This window comes from Schistocerca cancellata, chromosome 2 (assembly GCF_023864275.1).
Source record: "Schistocerca cancellata isolate TAMUIC-IGC-003103 chromosome 2, iqSchCanc2.1, whole genome shotgun sequence".
NCBI classification, from domain to species: domain Eukaryota; kingdom Metazoa; phylum Arthropoda; class Insecta; order Orthoptera; family Acrididae; genus Schistocerca; species Schistocerca cancellata.
The window spans coordinates 169,784,648-169,804,171 of record NC_064627.1 but is presented as its reverse complement, the minus strand read 5'-3'; the positions used below and the strand labels follow the sequence as shown (position 1 = coordinate 169,804,171).

Sequence of the window (19,524 nt, the reverse complement as noted above, 5' to 3'; positions counted from 1 at the left end):
GCAAAAAAATACACTTATGATGTTTCTGGAACTACAATTTGCTATGTATGTATGTTGAAAGTTTTCACTTATGGAAATGAGACATGGACTTTATGTGGAAAAACCACTCGAAAACCCATGAACAACGCACAGTTGCGTGTGTGGTTGGTGGATATTATGGGACTGGGGTGTCAAAAGAGTCACAGTATGAAGGGAAATGAGAAAAAAATAGAGAAATCCTGATGAGGTGTAGAATAGGGAGGGAAGAGGTAGAGATGATATGATCGTTAAATATTGGTGAACATTCGTTTGTATGGGAGAGCGAGTCACTTGCAGGTTTGTTAGTAAAGGGTATGGAATGCACTAGAGGGCTGATGAAACAACTATGCTGGGCTCCCGTTTTGTATTGCTGATGGAAAGAATTCGAATGTGTTTTACAGTCAGGGATCTGGATGATTTGTATAACGAATCTTTGTAATGCTCTTGTGTTAGTATCATATTGAAGTTCTGAGCTCGGTTCCAGTGCATGCAGAAAACTAATAACGAATTAGGGAAGGGTCCACATTTTCGCAAGTACTGTACACAAATTGTTGTTCTATTTAAGCGCTCAAACATCCTTAACCATAGTGGTGGCATCCTCAGCGTTATTTTTACTATTATCCCTTTATTTTACATTGTGTGTGTCTCATGGCTGCCAACCTAAACCGGACGCAGGTCTACATTAGAAAACAATGTCATCTGCAAACACGAGGGATGTTTGAAAATCGTCAGCATTGAATTTTTTGTTTGTTATCCAACCTTTAAAATGTATGTTCTCGTAAAATTCGTAGCGTATGTCCGTTTCTTTACTTTACCATTATAGTATTTTGCTAGTCCTTGGTCCTGACAATTTTGTTTCTACGTGCCAAATGTGTTGTCATGCTGTTGAGCTGGACGTTTTCTTTTGCTTGGTTATAAGTACTGCGTCCTGTTATGTTGGTGAAAAACGGATACATGCCACGAATTTTACCAGCACATACATTTTAAAGATTGGATAATGAAAAATTCAGTGTAAATGATTTTCAAACATCCCTCATAGTGTACTAATCTAAACCTGTGGCTGATTTTCGTTGGCAGCCGCAAAACACACAAAATGTAGGATAAAATGAAAATAATAATAAACAAAATACTGAGGCTGACACAACTGTGATGAAACTTGTTTGGGTGATAAAACAAAACAATAATTTTTGTACTTCCAAAAAGGAGGACGCGTCCTCAATTCATTATTACTGTAGTATTAGTGTGTGTATTTGTGTTGGTTGCAGATGCCACACAGCAGTCCTACACACAGCGTAACACTTCCGCTCTGACACATTGCGTCTCACATAGCGCAAGACAGGAGGGGTTGTTTAATGAATCTTTTTGATGCTCTTGTGTTTGTGCTGGTTCAGATGGCACACAGTGGTCTTGCAGACACAACAACAACGCCTCCACTCTCGAGGGCTATATCTAACCTGTCACATGGGGAGAAAGGGTTACGTAATGAACCATTCTAATGCCCTTGTGTTTGTGTTGGTTCCAGATGGCATACAGCGCTCTTGCACAGGCAGCGAAGGCGAATCCACTCTGGAGGGCTGTGTGCCGCAAGGTGCAGGGCAGGTCGTCTTCGTAAGCACTGTATGCAGATCTGATGGCTGCAATGGTTCCAAGATCTAGACACCTCACTGATGCCTCACATTACTGTTTTAGGAAAAAAGGATGCTGATGTAATCTGAAGTTAAACTTCTTATGCAATTGCTAACACAACATCAATTCTCTTACCTTCGATATCGACACACGTATGCTTGCTAAACTGAAACATACTGTGGGATGTGACGCAATATTTTTAATAAATTTCATGTATGCTAAATAAACAACAGCTTCAGCTGCACCTTGACTTAATTCCACATCTAGTTGCGACTTTTAACTAGTCACCATCAGTTACAGCTGCAGATTAAAGATTAATACTAGCACATTTGTTTCTTCTTATAATACCTGAAGGATATAACTATTCTGGAAAAACACTCATACTGATGATTTTTACAATTTGTGACATGTGTAGAAAATGGCCAGTCTTGTTTGAATATAATTCATTTCAATGGATCAATAACTGTCTGGGGACTTGTCTAAGTACTAAATGGTATTATACTTCAAGAAATTCTTAATGTCTGACAGTAATCACAGACGAAACAATAAATTTAATGTGTCATCTAGATCGTAATTTTTAATTTATATTTGGCTAATTTAGTGCATGAATAGTCATTTTAAAATCTGGATTCCCGAAGTTACACATGTTCTCAGATGTGAAGATTTTTTTACGGCCAAAACCAGTAACGTATCAATTTGAACCTGCAATACACGAAACTATGTAATTATCTTAAAACTATAAATAATTGGACACTGAAAACTCACTGACATGTCATCTCGATATTTATGCAATGGAATCTTGCAATGGAAATTTATTCAGTGTTATTCGCAATGGGACTCTTCAGTTGCCTTCGAAAATTAACCACTTCCTTTTGTCAAATGTATAGCTGTGATCTCTCTTTGATCAAGTTTTAAGTAGCTCTTGTTCAAAAATAATACAGATTCGCTTTCTTGTCAAATAAAGCTGGATCTGATGTGGTAACAGTCACATAACAAGGCAACTGTGACAGTGAAGTTTGACGGACCACAATAGTATTAGCTACTCATTGCCAGTGTATACTAAACTGGAGGAGAAAGATAACGACCTAGTTTGATTTTTATGACACTGCTCAGTTTATCTTTTGCTTTAGATGCTGTGAGTCTGTCACATGTTTCATTCTACTGACAGAATTTCTGTGGTTCATTAGATTATTGGCTGCTTCGATTTAAGAAATCCTTGGTGTTCCCTGTTTTGTAATGAAGAAATTTGTTTGGCGTTTTATTAAAATTCCTCAAGGTTATCTTTCACTAATTATACCTACACACTAGTGCATATTGGTGTAATATGAAATGTGTAAGATGTTTGGTAAGACAACTTTTCTATTGGTTCATGGCAAATGGTGTTCACAACACAGTTAGGTATGTTCTTTTATTTTTTGTGACAACATCACATGAGCATTGAAAAATGCTTTCATTTCAACTAGCCAGTGGTCATCTACAGACACAAAAGAACACTCTGCAAGAAATGATTTAACGTTCCCATAATGGATACAGTTTGTATTTACAAGCTAATAAAAGGAAACACAATTGACACTGCAATTGTACACTGAGTAGAATAACTTTATATGGTGTATTAACTGCCTTCAATACAGTAGTATGCAGTGATTAATGTGAGTGATAAGCAACCATATTCCTTAGTGGGTAGTTGCAGGAAGCTGTAGAGCAGTGTATAGGTAAGACTAGAGTGTAACATATTGAGTTGCCTGGCCAAATTATCTTCCAATAAAAAACAGTTCTCCACTTGCAGTGTTGCATACACATCTTATACATGCACTGACGTTGATTCGCATGTAATTAACAAGAATGATTATTAAAGGGAAAAGAAGTGAAATAGAGAACTTTACATTTGTCTTCCTATATGAATGTCATTGAAATATTACTTACTTCATAAGTAGAATGAGAGTGTCGGGAACAAATCTATTCAGTAACGTCATAAAAATAATTATTTCAGCAGTCACCGTAGCGAAACAATGCTACTCACTATATAACTAAATAATATTAGCCGAAAATTGGGATAGGTAAAATAATTTTATTTAGATACAATCCCCATTTGAGTATAATAAATACAAACAGCACAGTTTTTTACATAATTAACAGCTAAATTTAAGTGTCACATCCATGAACAACAGATGCAGTAAACTGACATAAAATTTCTGTTACATGAAAAAGATTATCCATTTTCTGCTACCTCACATAATAATTACCCTTCCTTTTTATATACGATACTCTTGCACATTAACACTGCCGGGAAGTTACAATACAATGTCATGTATCGAGTGTTGCGTTACACACTTTGAGTATTGCATTTCGTTGAATAATGTATAATATTAGTATTCAGAACAAACATTTTAAACCTATTCGCTGAAGCTCCGTTATGTAAGACCCGTGTTTGTCATGAAATATTGTGCACTGTAATACTTTTCAAGTGCCTTTCTCTGTTATAAAAAACATTGTCATCGCAGACTTGCAGCAAAATCCATATATTAAAATTCTACACCATTTACTAGGCGCTAGTAAACAGACACTACAATGATTCCATTGTGTAAATCCATATATATTGAAAATACATCCAAGGACTCTGCTACTAAAGGCATGTATTTACATATCATGAAAATTTGCTCTTTATTCAGGCACATAGCAGGCACAGTGAGTTCAGTCATAAAGCTAAACCACCATATTAATTACAGCAAACATATATACACACAACATGAATACCAACCAAATGAAACAGTGTTATTCCTTTTAGTTACATCCAGTTTAAATTGTCCACAAATGAAAACGACGCAGTAGTTGAGAACTATGTAAGGTCCGAGGAAAGAAATGAAAATGGGAACATTACTTCTAAGAAGGAAGGGTATTTGGAACTAGATAAGCGACAACAGTAGCTTTCAATTATATTTACACAGTTAAGGCAGCTTTGTGACGCAGAGAATAGTTTCTGAAACCTGTTTTTTATTTTTTAAAAAGGCTCTGCTATATACATCATGTAGAAGGGCAGAATACAATGAAATCAGCATGGTAACACGGTTATCCGAAGGTGAGTATTTGTATTGAGCTTTATCAAGAGAAGCTCGGGTTGTTGAATGCTTCTGTAAGTATTAGGTAATGAAGGACTGCTATGATTACTAGACGACTATTTTATCTGTTAACAAATTCCATTAAGAACAGAATCGATCTCTTACACATACGTTTGCTCCTACGCTGAGTTGTTTCAGATAAAGAGAAATGTAATGCTGCATATTCTTCTCTCTCGAGGAATGCAATGAGATATGCCAAACATATTTAAAGGAAAGGGTAAAACGGGAACAGTAGATGGTCTGTTTAAGAAACTTTTTTATGACAGAAGCGCTAAACTACGAATTTATGGGTACAACATAGCAGTGGGTATATTTTCTAGTCGGTTTGAGCCAGGACTTTACTGCAGTAGAATGTTGGGAGGTATTGTCGTTTTCTGTAAGGAACGGGCATCGGTATTGCTTTTCTGTGGCTCACCAATCGCATTCCTAATAAGTGACTTTTATGTTCTGTGGGGAATCCATAACGTGATTTGAACCTGAACACACATTTCATTTAAGAGCACATAGTCATTTTTTAAATTTTCGGTATTTAATAGTACTATAACAGTATCTAGGCATGTTCAGTTTTTATGACAACTACAAGAATTCTATAAAACTCATATTCCTGACAAATTAAACTTGACTGATTGTGTGATGTGATGAAAATGGAAATTACACAGACGACTTGTGATGGTTTCACAAATGTTAATAACTTGCAAAGCTTGTAGAAACAAAAAAAAATTGAATTGCCAGTTAAATCTGATAATATGGTAGTAAATGAAGTGAAGGAGAAACTATGAACAGAAAGAGAGTCTTCATAAAGTAAATGGAAAAAAATAAAGAATAGGAAGACTTGAATGATAGAAGAAGTCACAGAAATTGGTCCCAGAGAAAGAAAAAAAGAGACAGTCAAAAAGATTGTGGACAAAAACACCGATCTAGTTGAAAACTGGCAAGAAAGGGACTTAAAAGTTGTAAGCACTTCCCAAGGAACAAAATACATCGAAAATTGGCCAGGAAACTGACAGCGCCTTCCTAGAAATTTCCTTGTCACTCTTCTGGAAACTGATATTCAGAGAGGCGTTTGTTCCTACTGATTATCAAGCTGACTCCTCTTCAGATCACCGTGTACAGCGATCGCACGTTCACAATCTTACGGTATATTTTTAGCAAAATAATAATGAAACTATTTTCATCCTACACCTATTTATATTGTTCCAATGTACTTTATGTGTTCAATTTATATACGTGTCTGTATCAAATAAATAGCTTAAGTACGAGTTCCTCAGACGGCCCCAGTGGGAGGGTCCACAACATGGGTGGCGCCCTGGTCTCATGGTGAAAGCAGTCGCAGGGCGAGCGCCCACAGTGGCAGCTGCAGCAGTGACGTCACGGCTGGCAGGCCGGCCGCGTTGCACAGGTCGTAGTCGCAGATGGCGCAGTACGTGACGTCGGCAGAGGCGCTGATGGCGGCACACGCATCAACGTCGTCGTGGCCCAGCCAGATGCAGTGCCGCGCCGTGCTCACTTCGCCCGTCGTCACGTCTGCTGGACACAAACCACACACAGCAGTTATTCCCATGCACTTGGTTTTGACGTAGGGAGGGCATGGTTCACAACCTTTGGTGACTTGCGGGCCTAATTCACATATGCACTCCAGCTGTCGGGCCGGCGTCAGCGACAGCAGCGCTCGTAGCGTACAAAATCAGAACTATACAGACCGTGAAGTTAGTGTTTATGGGGCAGCGCACCGATCTGAATGGCACTCCCTTTCCCAACACTCCACTACAACAAATTATGCCTCAAAATACGAAGTGTATTCATTTCATATTCACCCTTTCTTCAGACGTTTGCATTTGTTTACGAGCGGTGAACATTGGTTCCTTAATACGTTTTACAACAGTTGTCCTCAAAACTTTCGTTGCAAAATTCTGCAACGCTGTTAGAAAGAAACAATGTTCTGACTTGCAAATAAATCAAATATACGCTGACAGAAAAAAATCGTGACACCAAGAAGGAGTTGTGCGACATAAAAGCGAGTTGGCGGGCGTGTTTCTGTTCAAAATTTGCGCCAGTCAGATGAGAGGGGCGCTAGTAGCGCCGCTACGATTATGCACAATACGTTTGCTCTAAACACTCCCTATAACGGTCGTGTATACTGGACTTATTAAACTGTCAGTTTAATAAGTCACAGCTGCAAAATTCTAACGCGGATTCTTTACAGACGAATGGAAAAACTGGTAGAAGCCGACCTCGGGGAAGATCAGTTGGGATTCCGTAGAAATGTTGGAACACGTGAGGCAATACTGACCTTACGACTTATCTTAGAAGAAAGATTAAGGAAAGGCAAACCTACGTTTCTATCATTTGTAGACTTAGAGAAAGCTTTTGACAGTGTTGATTGGAATACTCTCTTTCAAATTCTGAAGGTAGCAGGGGTAAAATACAGGAAGCGAAAGGCTATTTACAATTTGTACAGAAAGCAGATGGCAGTTATAAGGGTCGAGGACCATGAAAGGGAAGCAGTGGTTGGGAAGGGACAGGGTTGTAGCCTATCCCCGATGTTATTCAATCTGTATATTGAACAACCAATAAAGGAAACAAAAGAAAAGATCGGAGTGGGTATTAAAATCCATGGAGAAGAAATAAAAAATTTGAGGTTCGCTGATGACATTGTAATTCTGTCAGAGACAGCAAGGGACTTGGAAGAGCAGTTGAACGGAATAGACAGTGTCTTGAAAGGAGGGTATAAGATGAACATCAACAACAGCAAAACGAGGATAATGGAAAGTAGTGGAATTAAGTCTTGTGATGCTGAGGGAATTAGATTAGGAAATGAGACACTTAAAGTAGAGGAGTTTTGCTATTTGGGGAGCAAAATAACATGATGATGGTCGAAGTAGAGAGGATATAAAATGTAGACTGGCAATGGGAAGGAAAGCGTTTCTGAAGAAGAGAAATTTGTTAACATCGAGTACAGATTTAAGTGTCAGGAAGTCGTTTCTGTAAGTATTTGCAAGGAGTGTAGCCACTAATGGAAGTGAAATATGGACGATAAAGAGTTTGTACAAGAAGAGAATAGAAGCTTTCGAAATGTGGTGCTACAGAAGAATGCTGAAGATTAGATGGGTAGATCACGTAACTAATGAGCAGGTATCGAATAGAATTGGGGTGGAGAGGAGTTTGTGGCACAACTTGATCGGTTGGTAGGACATGTTCTGAGACATCGAGGGATCACCAATTTGGTATCGGAGGGCAGCGTGGAGGGTAAAAATTGTAGAGAGAGACCAAGAGATGAATACGCTAAGCAGATTCAGAAGGATGTAGGTTTTAGTAGGTACTGGGAGATGAAGAAGCTTGCACAGGATAGAGTAGCATGGAGAGCTGCATCAAACTAGTCTCAGGACTGAAGACCACTAGAACAACAGCAACAACAACAACGGTCGTGAACGTTAGTTACCTTTGAGACTGGACGTGGTGAGTTGATGATAGTCAAGAATGCCTTTAAGGCGACAAAGACGCCATTATCTGGTCCTCACTGAGTTTGGACGAGGTCGTGTAACAGGGATACGAGAAGCTGGATGTTCGCTCTGCGATATTGCAGAAAGAGCAGAAATATAGCCGCTGTAGAGGCCCGCTGACAGCGGTGGCCAATAGAATGTAAGGTCGCAAGAAGACCGAGCTGCGGATAGTCACGTGGTGCTACCGAGAGGGCAGACCATCGTGATCAGCGTATGGCTCTGGCACATTGTACTGCTTCTGCAGCATCAAATTGAGCAGCAGCTCTACAGTGACACAACGAACTGTGACAGATGGGTTACTTCAAGCACAGCTCCGAGGCAGCTGCCCTGTAGCACGCATTCCACAGAGCAAAAACTCCAGCCATTTGTGACATTCAGTGGTGTCAAGTGGCAGCTCACTGGAATGCAGGGTGGAGGTCTGCTGTGTTTTCTGATGAGATCTGTTTGAGCTTCGGTGGCAGTGATAGCCGTGTGTTTGATAGAACGAGACCAGTGGACGGAGGACCTGCAACCAACCTGTCTGCATGCTAGACACACTGGTGGTTATGATCATGGGTGCGATTTTGTATGACAGCAGGACGACTCTCGTGCTTATCCCAAGCACACTGACCGCAAATTTGTATGCCAGTCTGGGGATCCGGCCTGTTGTGCTGCCATTCACGAACAGTACTCCATGGGGTGGTTTCCAACAGGATAATGCTCGCCCACATACCGCTGTTGTAACAGATGGTACTCTACAGACTGTCGACGCGTTTCCTTGGCCTGCTCGATCGGTAGATCTGTTTCCAATCGCGCATATATTGGGCATCATCGGAAGACAACTCCAGCATCAACAACTTACATTACCGATCGCTGTATTGACTGACTACGGTCAAACAGGCATGGAATCCCATCCCAAAAGCTGACATCCGGCACATGTGCAACACAATGCACACACGTTTGCATGATTGCGTTCAATATTCTGGTGGTTACACTGTTTGTGAATGTACCAGCATTTCATTTTAGCAATGGCTTACGTTTCGCTTACATTAAACCGTGCTCTTGCAATGTTAACCACTCAAGTACATTACCTAGACAAACGTATTCCCGAAATTTCATTACTCTACATTAATTACTTTTTACACTACTGGCCATTAATATTGCTACACCAAGAAGAAATGCAGATGATAAACGGGTATTCATTGGACAAATACATTATACTAGAACTGACATGTGATTACATTTTCACGAAATTTGGGTGCATAGATCCTGAGAAATCAGTACCCAGAACAACCAGCTCTGGCCGTAGTAACGGCCTTGATATGCCTGGGCATTGAGTCAAACAGAGCTTGGATGGCATGTACAGGTACAGCTGCCCATGCAGCTTCAACACGATACCACAGTTCATCAAGAGTAGTGATTGGCGTATGTGACGAGCCAGTTGCTCAGCCACCATTGACTAGACGTTTTCAATTGGTGAGAGATCTGGAGAATGTGCTGGCCAGAGTTTCCAGAAAGGCCCGTACAGGACCTGCAACATGCGGTCGTGCATTATCCTCCTGAAATGTAGGGTTTCGCAGGGATCGAATGAAGGGTAGAGCCACCGGTCGTCACACATCTGAAATGTAACGTCCACTGTTCAAAGTGCCGTCAATGAGAACAAGTGGTGACCGAGAAGTGTAACCAATGGCACCCCACACCATCACGCCGGGTGATACGCCAGTATGGCGATGACGAATACACGCTTCCAATGTGCGTTCACCGCGATGTCGCCAAACACGGATGCGACCATCATGATGCTGTAAACAAAACCTGGATCCATCCGAAAAAATTATGTTTTGCCATTCGTGCACCCAGGTTCGTCGTTGAGTACACCATTGCAGGCGCTCCTGACTGTGATGCAGCATCAAGGGTAACCGCAGCCATGGTCTCCGAGCTGTTAGTCCATGCTGCTGCAAACATCGTCGAACTGTTCGTGCAGGTGGTTGTTGTCTTGCAAACGTCCCCATCTGTTGACTCGGGGATCAAGGCATGGCTGCACGATCCGTTACAGACGTGCGGCTAAGATGCCTGTCATCTCGACTGCTATTGATACGAGGCCGTTGGGATCCAGCACGGCGTTCTGTATTACGCTCCTGAACCCACCGTTTCCATATTCTGCTAATAGTCTTTGGTTCTCGACCAACGCGAGCAGCAATGTCGCGATACGATAAACCGCAATCGCGATAGGCTACAATCCGACCTTTATCAAAGTCGGAAACGTGATGGTACGTATTTCTCCTCCTTACACGAGGCATCACAATAACGTTTCACCAGGCAAAGCTGGTCAACTGCTGTTTGTGTATGAGAAATCGATTGGATACTCTCCTTATGTCAGCACATTGTAGGTGTTGCCACCGGCGCCAACCTTGTGTGAATGCTCTGAAAAGCTAATCATTTGCATATCACAGCATCTTCTTCCTGTCGGTTAAATTTCGCGTCTCTAGCAGGTCATCTTCGTGGTGTAGTAGTTTTAATGGCCAGTAGTGTAGTATTGAGATTTTTTTTTCCGTCAGTGTAGTTGTCCTAGAAAGTGGTTCAAATCGTTCAAATGGCTCTGAGCACTATGGGACTTAACATCTGAGGGCATCAGTACCCTAGACTTAGAACTACTTAAACTTGACTAACCTAAAGACATTACACACATCTATGCCTGAGGCAGGATTCGAACCCGCGACCGTAGCAGCAGCGCGGTTCCGGACTGAAGCGCCCAGAACGGTGTTCCGATAGGATAGGCTAAACACGGTTGGTGGTGGCGTGTTTGTTGCTGTCAGAAGTAGTTTAACTTGTTGCGAAATTGAAGTAGATACTTCCTGTTAGTTAGTATGGGCAGATGTCATTCTTGGCAACCGGAATAAAATAACGATTGGATCCTTTTACCGACCACCCAAATCAGATGATACAGTTGCTGGAAGGTTCAAAGAAAACTTTGAGTCTGATTTCAAACACGTACCCGACTCATACGATGATAGTTGGTGGTGACTTTAATTTACCCTCGATATGTTGGCGAAAATACATGTTTAATTCCGGAGGTACACATAAATATCATCAGAAATTGTTCTGACTCTGGCATTAGGTCGATCGTATAGATGGCAAATGCTGTCGTGGGATACGTTATTCCACTCCTGCTCGAACGATTCACATGGTTCCGTAAGAGCTGTTGGCTGACGAGTTGCATGAGTCACTTCTCGTCCCATCATATCCCACACATGCACTATTGCAGACGAGTCCAGAGACCGTGCTGGCCAGGGAAGTTGCTGCATGTCTTGCAGAGCGTGTTGAGTTTCACGGATAGTGTGTGGCCGAGTATTGTCCTGTTGGAGCAATGGATCACGTTCTGTTGAAAGAATAGCAAAATAACGGGTATAATAACATTTTGCACATAAAAAGCACTGGTTAGGTTTTGAATGCACTCTATAAGACAGAGTTCACCAGGTCTACGACGTATGCGCAAACGACAGAATCCTTAACAAAGCAAGAGCATATAAAGGGTTTGAATAGTCTATAATGCACCCATCAGACGAAACGTTAGTCACCCGCATAAAAGAGCATACTTGTCGCTTTGGAACGCTACAGATCTTGTAGAGTTAGTACCAGGGGAACATGTGCCTCTCCACCGCTTGAGAAAGTTCGGGCACGGGGGTGGGGGTGGGGGGTTGCAGAGGAGATTAGATACAACGGCAATCGTGTTTGGACGTGACCATGGCCATATAGTGACGTACGTTACTCGTCATGTTGATGTAATCAATGCGGATTGTGACCAACGCGTCTGCAAGGAATGGTGTAGGCCTACCACTAGCAGCCACGTAACTCGCCGTAAGAACAGTGGTCGCAAATATATCCTAACCGACAGAGACCGGAGACAAGAGTCACACCATGTCCATCACAGTCTGTTTTAAACTAAACTGGAGTCTCAACCAATTTCAGAACGATCATTACTAAGAGAACCGCGTTTGAAGGGTTTGAGAAGCATTGTTTCAAAACGTATTAAATACAGCTGAAGTCAAAATACAGTTTGTCCCGTTTTACCCCCAGTTATGTTACACTCTTTAGCGCTGTTGAGCCGGATGGAATCATTTCGTATTCTTTCCAATAGTAAGTTAGATCAAATCTCACTATGTACACCACAGCCGAAGGTTTAAAATTAATTATGTACATGTTTCCCAGCCTGCGTTATTAGTCCGCTTTTTCCTTGGTTACTCCCGGTATTTTCATCTTGCAGCTCACAATGTGTTGCTGATTGCAGGACTGTGCACTTTCGATCTCTATTTATCTGTGGGAGAACTATCGAAAGGAAGTAGAGTGCGAATTACAGCTACGAATACTAAAAGAAACTGTGAAAAGGAAGCTCAGCATGTAATAATACCTGATGTATTTTACGAATGATGATTTTCAATGAAATTTTTAATGTGTGGGAAAGATTGCATAAATGCATGTTTTTATACTTTGACTGAACTTTACTACCTGTAGTTATGACCTGAGGAGACATATTTTCGTACTTCAAACGAGATCCACATTTAAGTAATTTTGTCCCACCTTGTAATCACAAAGAAGGTAGATTCAAGTGTGCGAGCATCCCAGTATTCTACCTGGCAAAAACAAAAAAGTAAAGTTTACAGCGAATCGAATAAAGTGGAACAAGATCACAGGCTCAGTTATGTGATGAAGTTACATCTCCAAAACCACGAAGAACAGGACAGAATTATACAGCATAGCGTAGCCGCAATTCCATTGTTGTGTCGTATGAGGTAGTTTGTAGTGTTGTTTATAACACTGCTACTAAATCGTTTGGCAAAATGAGACAATGGAAAATCCAGGATGGAATAATGTCTATATTATGTAACGGATAGACTGCTACTCACCATATAGCGGAGATGCTTAGTCGCAGATAGGCACAACAAAAGACTGCCAAACAAGTAAGCTGTCAGCCTTGACCGAAAGCTTAACTGTTTGAGAGTCTTTTTGTTGAGCCTATCTGCGACTCAGCACTCCGTTGTATGGTAAGTAGCAATCTATCATTTTCATAATATTGTTATTTAAGTGTTAAATGATATGTTGTTTTTGAGACGTCACAAGCATTCGGAAGTAAATAGCTGAGTAGCTAATTAATGTAGAGCAGTAACAGTCAGGCACCTTGCCCTTCTGTTCCTTGTTGTGTTACAGAAAGTTTATCTTATTGTATAGCACATCCGATCTCACCAAGGGAATCTGGCTGCAGGAGCTGTTTATTCTTCTTTTCTAGGTTGCAACTGGTGTCAAAACTGGTCTGCTCGAAATTCTTTCAGAAAGTATTTGGGGTAAGTGAAACCAGGATTAACAACATATCAAAAGTTGTTAAGAATGGTAGTGCTGACAGGAGAGAGAGGCGGCATTAGAAAGAGTACTGTGTTTAGTGCAAAAAGAGAACAAGATGATCAAGGGAATTACACTACATCAGTAATAAAAGTCACACATATAATGTTCTAGCGGAATCAAAGGTAAAAAAGCTCTCAAAGATATATAATGCGAATGTACATGCTGACTTGAAAGTGAAAAAATGGTCTTACGTAACATTTTCCGCACTCAGTTCAACATTGTGTTTGGGACACCAGCCTCCTGAGGAATACCGAGAGATTTATCAGGTCGTGGAAGCTGTAAAATTTCTAGGCAAATAATGGTTTGTTTAAGGAACTGCAAAATGATTGCCAGGTATTTTAAGAAAATGGATAGGACTAAAGAAATGAAGAGAGCGATTCTAAAGAAAAGTGAGTAATCTTACTGCAAAGTAAAGATACAGCCGACGATAGGTTCGACGACCACTTGAAGCGATTCGCAATCCTTCTGGAACGAGGTACAACGATTGAACAGGTACGTGAGCCTCCCCTGATTGACGAACGGTGTTACCTTACGCTAAGTAACTGGGTATCGATAATATGTTGAAAACAAGAGTTGGGGACAACTGGACAGAGACTGATAGTTCACAGGTTTATGCTTCGGTACTAAACATGGATGTGTCATCAGTTGAAACTGGTAGGACGACTCATGAGGACTGTAACTGTTTGGACAAGTAAGATGAACTTACTGCAAGACTGTGACACATCGATCTACCGTCAAAACATGTTAATAACTTTGTTTTCTTACGTGATGGGCATGTGCAACAATGAATTCAACAAACAATTGAAATGAACGTTTCAGAACATATTATGTGAAAATATGATGAGATGAAATATTTTGTTTAGTGGACTGGTTCAAAGCGTGTTAAGTGCAATTTAAAAATTAAAATGGCGCATTCATGTGTTGGGAAATGATTTTAGTCATGACTAATTCTGGAATATAATCTAGATACCTATGTCCTGCTGTTGAGAATTTTGACATATTTGTTTTGGTTAGGAGGCGAAACGTTTCTTTCGCTTTCTGTAAAGCTATGGTCTGTGCACTTAATACTATTTGAAACAACGCTTCTAATTTGGTTTAGATTACCTCGCCGTTGGCAAAGGCGGTACATAGTGTTATATACACTTGCACGTCTTCAATGGAACATTCATCTAGGAAATGCATTGTAGCGGGCAAGGACACCACACAGCAATCGTATTTTTGTACTTCTTTATATTTATAGCACGTGAAATCCAAAACTCAAATACCAGTCCACCAAAGCAAGTCGGTACAACTCTCAAAAATTCCCGAGGAAATCAAACTGGAAGTTTTCCGAGCGTCTTTAACACACTGAAACAACGAACGTCTTGTTTCTGGTGGGCCACATGGCTCTGTAATAAAGGCTATCCTACTACGTGGACGGCATGGGTTCAGTCAACAGAGTGGCAAATTTTTCAACAAAGGTGCATGTTACATGAGAATTTCCGCAATCAGTAAAATACGTAGGTATGAAAAGGAATATTAGTTTGCAATGTTTTTATTAAATTTAATTTACTTTTATTAAGAACCTTTTATAAAAGGATTTACATTTGCGGTCGACTCTTGATTTTAGTGGACGATACATAATTAAAAATAAGAAGAGGTAAGTTTTTCGTAAAAATGACAATTACTTATACTTTAAGTAGCATAAACTTGATGAATTTTATATTTAATTGACGTAGGTACTTCAAATGAACTGAAGAAACGAGAAAAATAAAGACAGAAACGAGACTCGAATCAGTGATACAGAGATTACTAGTCTCCAGCACGACTTATTTTTTCATATTTTTGTCCGGAAAATGCTCGTAGAACATGCACTTTAGTTTAAAAATTTGTATGGGCTGGGTTTAGATCTCCAGAGCCCTACGTAGCAAGCGAGTGTTACACGAGGTGTGCTGAGATATTTCAAGCGAAAACTCTTAAAGCCTTTCAAATAAAGAAAACTTTATTAACATTCCACATCTTTATTTTTCATATATACGAGGTATGTCCACAAAGTAAGTTCCGTTTGGTTATATAAAACAAACGTGTACAGATACAGAAAAAATATTTATTTTACAAAAATCTACAACTGTTAAACTACTTTTCTACATAGTTTCCGAAATTTTGTAGGCACTTTCCATAGCGTGGCACAAGCTTTTGTAAGCCTTCTTCATAGAAGGTAGCCGTCTGTGTATTCAACCATGTGGTAATATGTTCTTTCAGCTCGTCATCATCGTTGAAGTGTTGACCACCAAGGACAGATTTTAGATGTAAGAAGAGGTGAAAGTTGCTAGGAGAGAGGTCCGGGCTGTACGGAAGATGATCAAAAGCGTCCCAGTGAAATTTCCATAAGAGTTATTTGGTCACATGCGCCGTGTGAGGTCGGGCACTATCGTGGAAAAAAACACCTTTTGACAGTAATCCTTGGCGCTTGTTCTGTATTGCGCGGCGCAATTCCTTAATGGTCTCGCAGTTATCATGTGCATTGATTGTTTGGCCTCGTGGTAAGAGATAGGTCAGCGAAATGCCTTTTCTGTCCCAAAAAATGGTGCACATGACTTTTCGAGGTGTCAAGATTTGCTAAGGCTTAACCTTCTCTGGGGATGAAGTGTGCTTCCATTTTATTGATTGCCGTTTTGTTTCGGGGGCGTCGTACGATACCCAAGTTTCATCCCCCGTGACTATCCGAGAAAGAAAACCATCGCCTTCTTCATTTTAGCGTGTCAAAAACTAATGTGCACTGCCCATCCGTTGTTTTTTGTGTTGTACAGTAATAATTTTGGATACCCAGCGTGAGCAAATTTCGAAATTTCAGTTTTTCAGTAACAATTTCATGACGTGAGATTTGTGGAACTTCCATAGCAAGGGCACTAACTGTAAACTTACGATTGTGCTTAATCTTCTACTAAACTGTGTGAACCAGTTCATCAGTAACCGCAGACGGGCGTCCACTTCGTTCTTCATAGTGCACTTGATCACGTCCTTCATTGAACAGTGTCACCCATCTTCTTGAATCACTCATAGCATTTTGTCTGTAAACCTCGCAGATTTGCCGATGAATTTCCTTTGGTTTAACTTTCTTTGGATTTAGAAAATGAATCACAGATATATTACTATGTACAGTAAAAGTGTCAACAAAATGGTCACTTTATATATATATACTCAGCGTAGTCACCCTGAAGACGAACACATTTCTCCCAACGAGTGACCAGTTTGTTGACACTTTTACTGTACATAGTGTGATTTTGTTAACCAGCCACAAACTTAGCTCTGCTTGCACCGCTTCATCACTATCATAGTGTAATCAGCGAAGGTGTTCTTTAAGTTTTGCAAACAGATGAAAACCGGATGAGGCCATGTTGGGACTGTATGGAGGATGATCGATGACGCTGAACCCAACGTGTCGGATTGTTGCACATATCACAGCGCTCGTGTGTGGTGCGGCACTGTGATGCTGAAGGAGAGGGTGTGGACGAACAAATCTGCGGTTAGAAACTCTGTTACAACACACTGTTTCTCACACACCGCCATCATTAGGTTACACACCGCCATGTTACAAGCTACAATTCGGAGCCCTCTAGCGGCAGAGGCTGCATGTTGTTGACTTGAAGAATAAAGATATAGAATGTTAATAATGTTTGTTGTACTTAAAAAGCTTGAAGATTTTTCACATTAAGTAGTCTGGGTATTACTTAACAGTACGTCGTCGTGCGACAGAGCCACACTATCTGTTGAAGACGTTGATCTTTTCATAGGTTATTAAAGACGCTCTGGAAACATCGACAATCTTGGAGAGTTTCACCGCCAAGCAATTGGAGATTGATACTTGAGTTCTGAACTTAACCCATCATAAATATACACAGTTGTTAAAAAAATCACAGTGCCAAGAAGTAATTAGCACAGACTAATGCAATTTTGGGAATACGTTTGTTTGGGTAACATATTTAAGAGATAATCATTGCAAGACCAAAGGTAAATGTAAGCGCGAGATAAACCATTGCAAATGTGAAATACTGGTACATGAATAACCAGTGTAATCGCCAGAATGTTGAGTACAAGCATGCAGAATTGCATGCATTGTGTTGTACAGGTGCCGGGTGTCAGTTTGTGGGCTGGAGTTCCGTGCCTGTTGCACTTGGTAGGTGAACACAGGGAGCGTTAATGCTGATTGTGGATAATGCTGAAGTTGTCGTCCGATGACCTCCCATATGTGCTCGTTTGGAACGGATATGATGATCGAGCAGGCCAAAGCAACACGTCGATACTCTGTGTTGTGGACTGACAAGACAGCCAGTCCACAGTGACGGGTAACCGAAAGGCACGCGTTTAATTCACGCAGGCTTGCTTAAGTCTGAAACAGGATACGGAATGAATGCTATAAAGAAAAGTACGTAGCTCCTCGAATACTTAACTTTATTCCATCATTGTGGTACATCGCTCTTGACGATACAAATGAGACTCTTTAAATACAAGCACTGTAAGGCTAATGGCGCCTTGCTAGGTCGTAGCCATGGACTTAGCTGAAGGCTATTCTAACTGTCTCTAGGCAAATGAGAGAAAGGCTTCGTCAGTGTAGTCGCTAGCAAAGTCGTACAACTGGGGCGAGTGCTAGTACGTCTCTCTTGACCTGCCGTGTGGTGGCGCTCGGTCTGCAATTACTGACAGTGGCGACACGCGGGTCCGACATGTACTAAAGGACCGCGGCCGATTTAAAGCTACCACCTAGGAAGTGTGGTGTCTGGCGGTGACACCACACTCTGAAGAGCATGTTAGGTTACAATAGGGATATGTGGGCAAACCTTAACCGGTTGGAAAACACCCCGCGGAATGCTGTTCAGGAATGGCAGCATAACAAGGCGAACCACCAGGTCGACGTACAAATGTGCTCTCAGGGTGGGTGGGATAACCACGAGAGTGCTTCTGCTGCCAAACGAAATCGCAGCCCAGATCGTAACTCCGAGTGCAGGTCCAGTGTGTCTCCCACGCAGACAGGTTGGTTGCAGACCATCAACTGACCTACTCCTAACCAACACACGGCCATCACTGACACCGAGGCAGAACCAGCTTTCGTCAGAAAACGTAACAGACCTCCACCCTGCTCTGCAATGAGCTCTCGCTTGACATCACTGACGTCGCAAATGGCGGTGGTTTGGGTTCAGTGGTATGCACGCTACAGGGCGTGTCTCTAGGACCTGTCCTTGAATAAACCGATTTATAACAGTTCGTTGTGTCACTGTGGTGCCAACTGCTGCTCAAACTGCTGCAGCAGATGCGCCAGGGCCATACGCCGAAGACGATGATCTTCCCTCTCAGTAGTGACCACCGCTGCCAGAAATCACGTACAGTGCCTACATTCCTGCCAAGTCTTTCTGAAATATCGTAATACGAACATCCATCTTCTCGTAGCCCTATTACACGACCTTGCTCAAACTCAATGATATATTGGCAATGGCTCTTCTGTCCCCTTTAAGGGGATTATTATTGTCTTGTACAGTTATTGATTAATAACAGTTATTGATTAACCTCAACTCACCACGTTCAATATCGAAGGTAACTAACGCTGACGTCTGTAGCAGCGTGGCCAGCCGCGGTGGCCGTGCGGTTCTGGCGCTGCAGTCCAGAACCGCGGGACTGCTGCGGTCGCAGGTTCGAATCCTGCCTCGGGCATGGGTGTGTGTGATGTCCTTAGGTTAGTTAGGTTTAAGTAGTTCTAAGTTCTAGGGGACTTATGACCTAAGATGTTGAGTCCCATAGTGCTCAGAGCCATTTGAACCATTTGTAGCAGCGTGCGTGTAAAGTGAACCTGATTCGCATCCTCATAGTAGCGCTACTATCTCCACTGTTATGCGACTCGCGCGAAATTTAAATAGAAA

The 19,524-nt window shown here is 41.4% G+C and overlaps 2 protein-coding genes across 2 annotated transcripts in view; one reads left to right on the top strand and one right to left on the bottom strand.

The window, feature by feature from the left end:
- LOC126161488 (uncharacterized) overlaps positions 1 to 1,899 on the top strand; it is a 63,803-nt gene extending 61,904 nt beyond the window's left edge. The window contains exon 3 of the mRNA XM_049917386.1: positions 1,541 to 1,899. Within this exon, the coding sequence (XP_049773343.1) occupies positions 1,541 to 1,674 (134 nt within the window). The 3' untranslated portion in view covers positions 1,675 to 1,899. The remainder of the gene's footprint in view (positions 1 to 1,540) is intronic.
- Positions 1,717 to 19,524, bottom strand: part of LOC126161487 (uncharacterized) — a 279,003-nt gene continuing 261,195 nt past the window's right edge. The window contains exon 3 of the mRNA XM_049917385.1: positions 1,717 to 6,284. Within this exon, the coding sequence (XP_049773342.1) occupies positions 6,073 to 6,284 (212 nt within the window). The 3' untranslated portion in view covers positions 1,717 to 6,072. The remainder of the gene's footprint in view (positions 6,285 to 19,524) is intronic.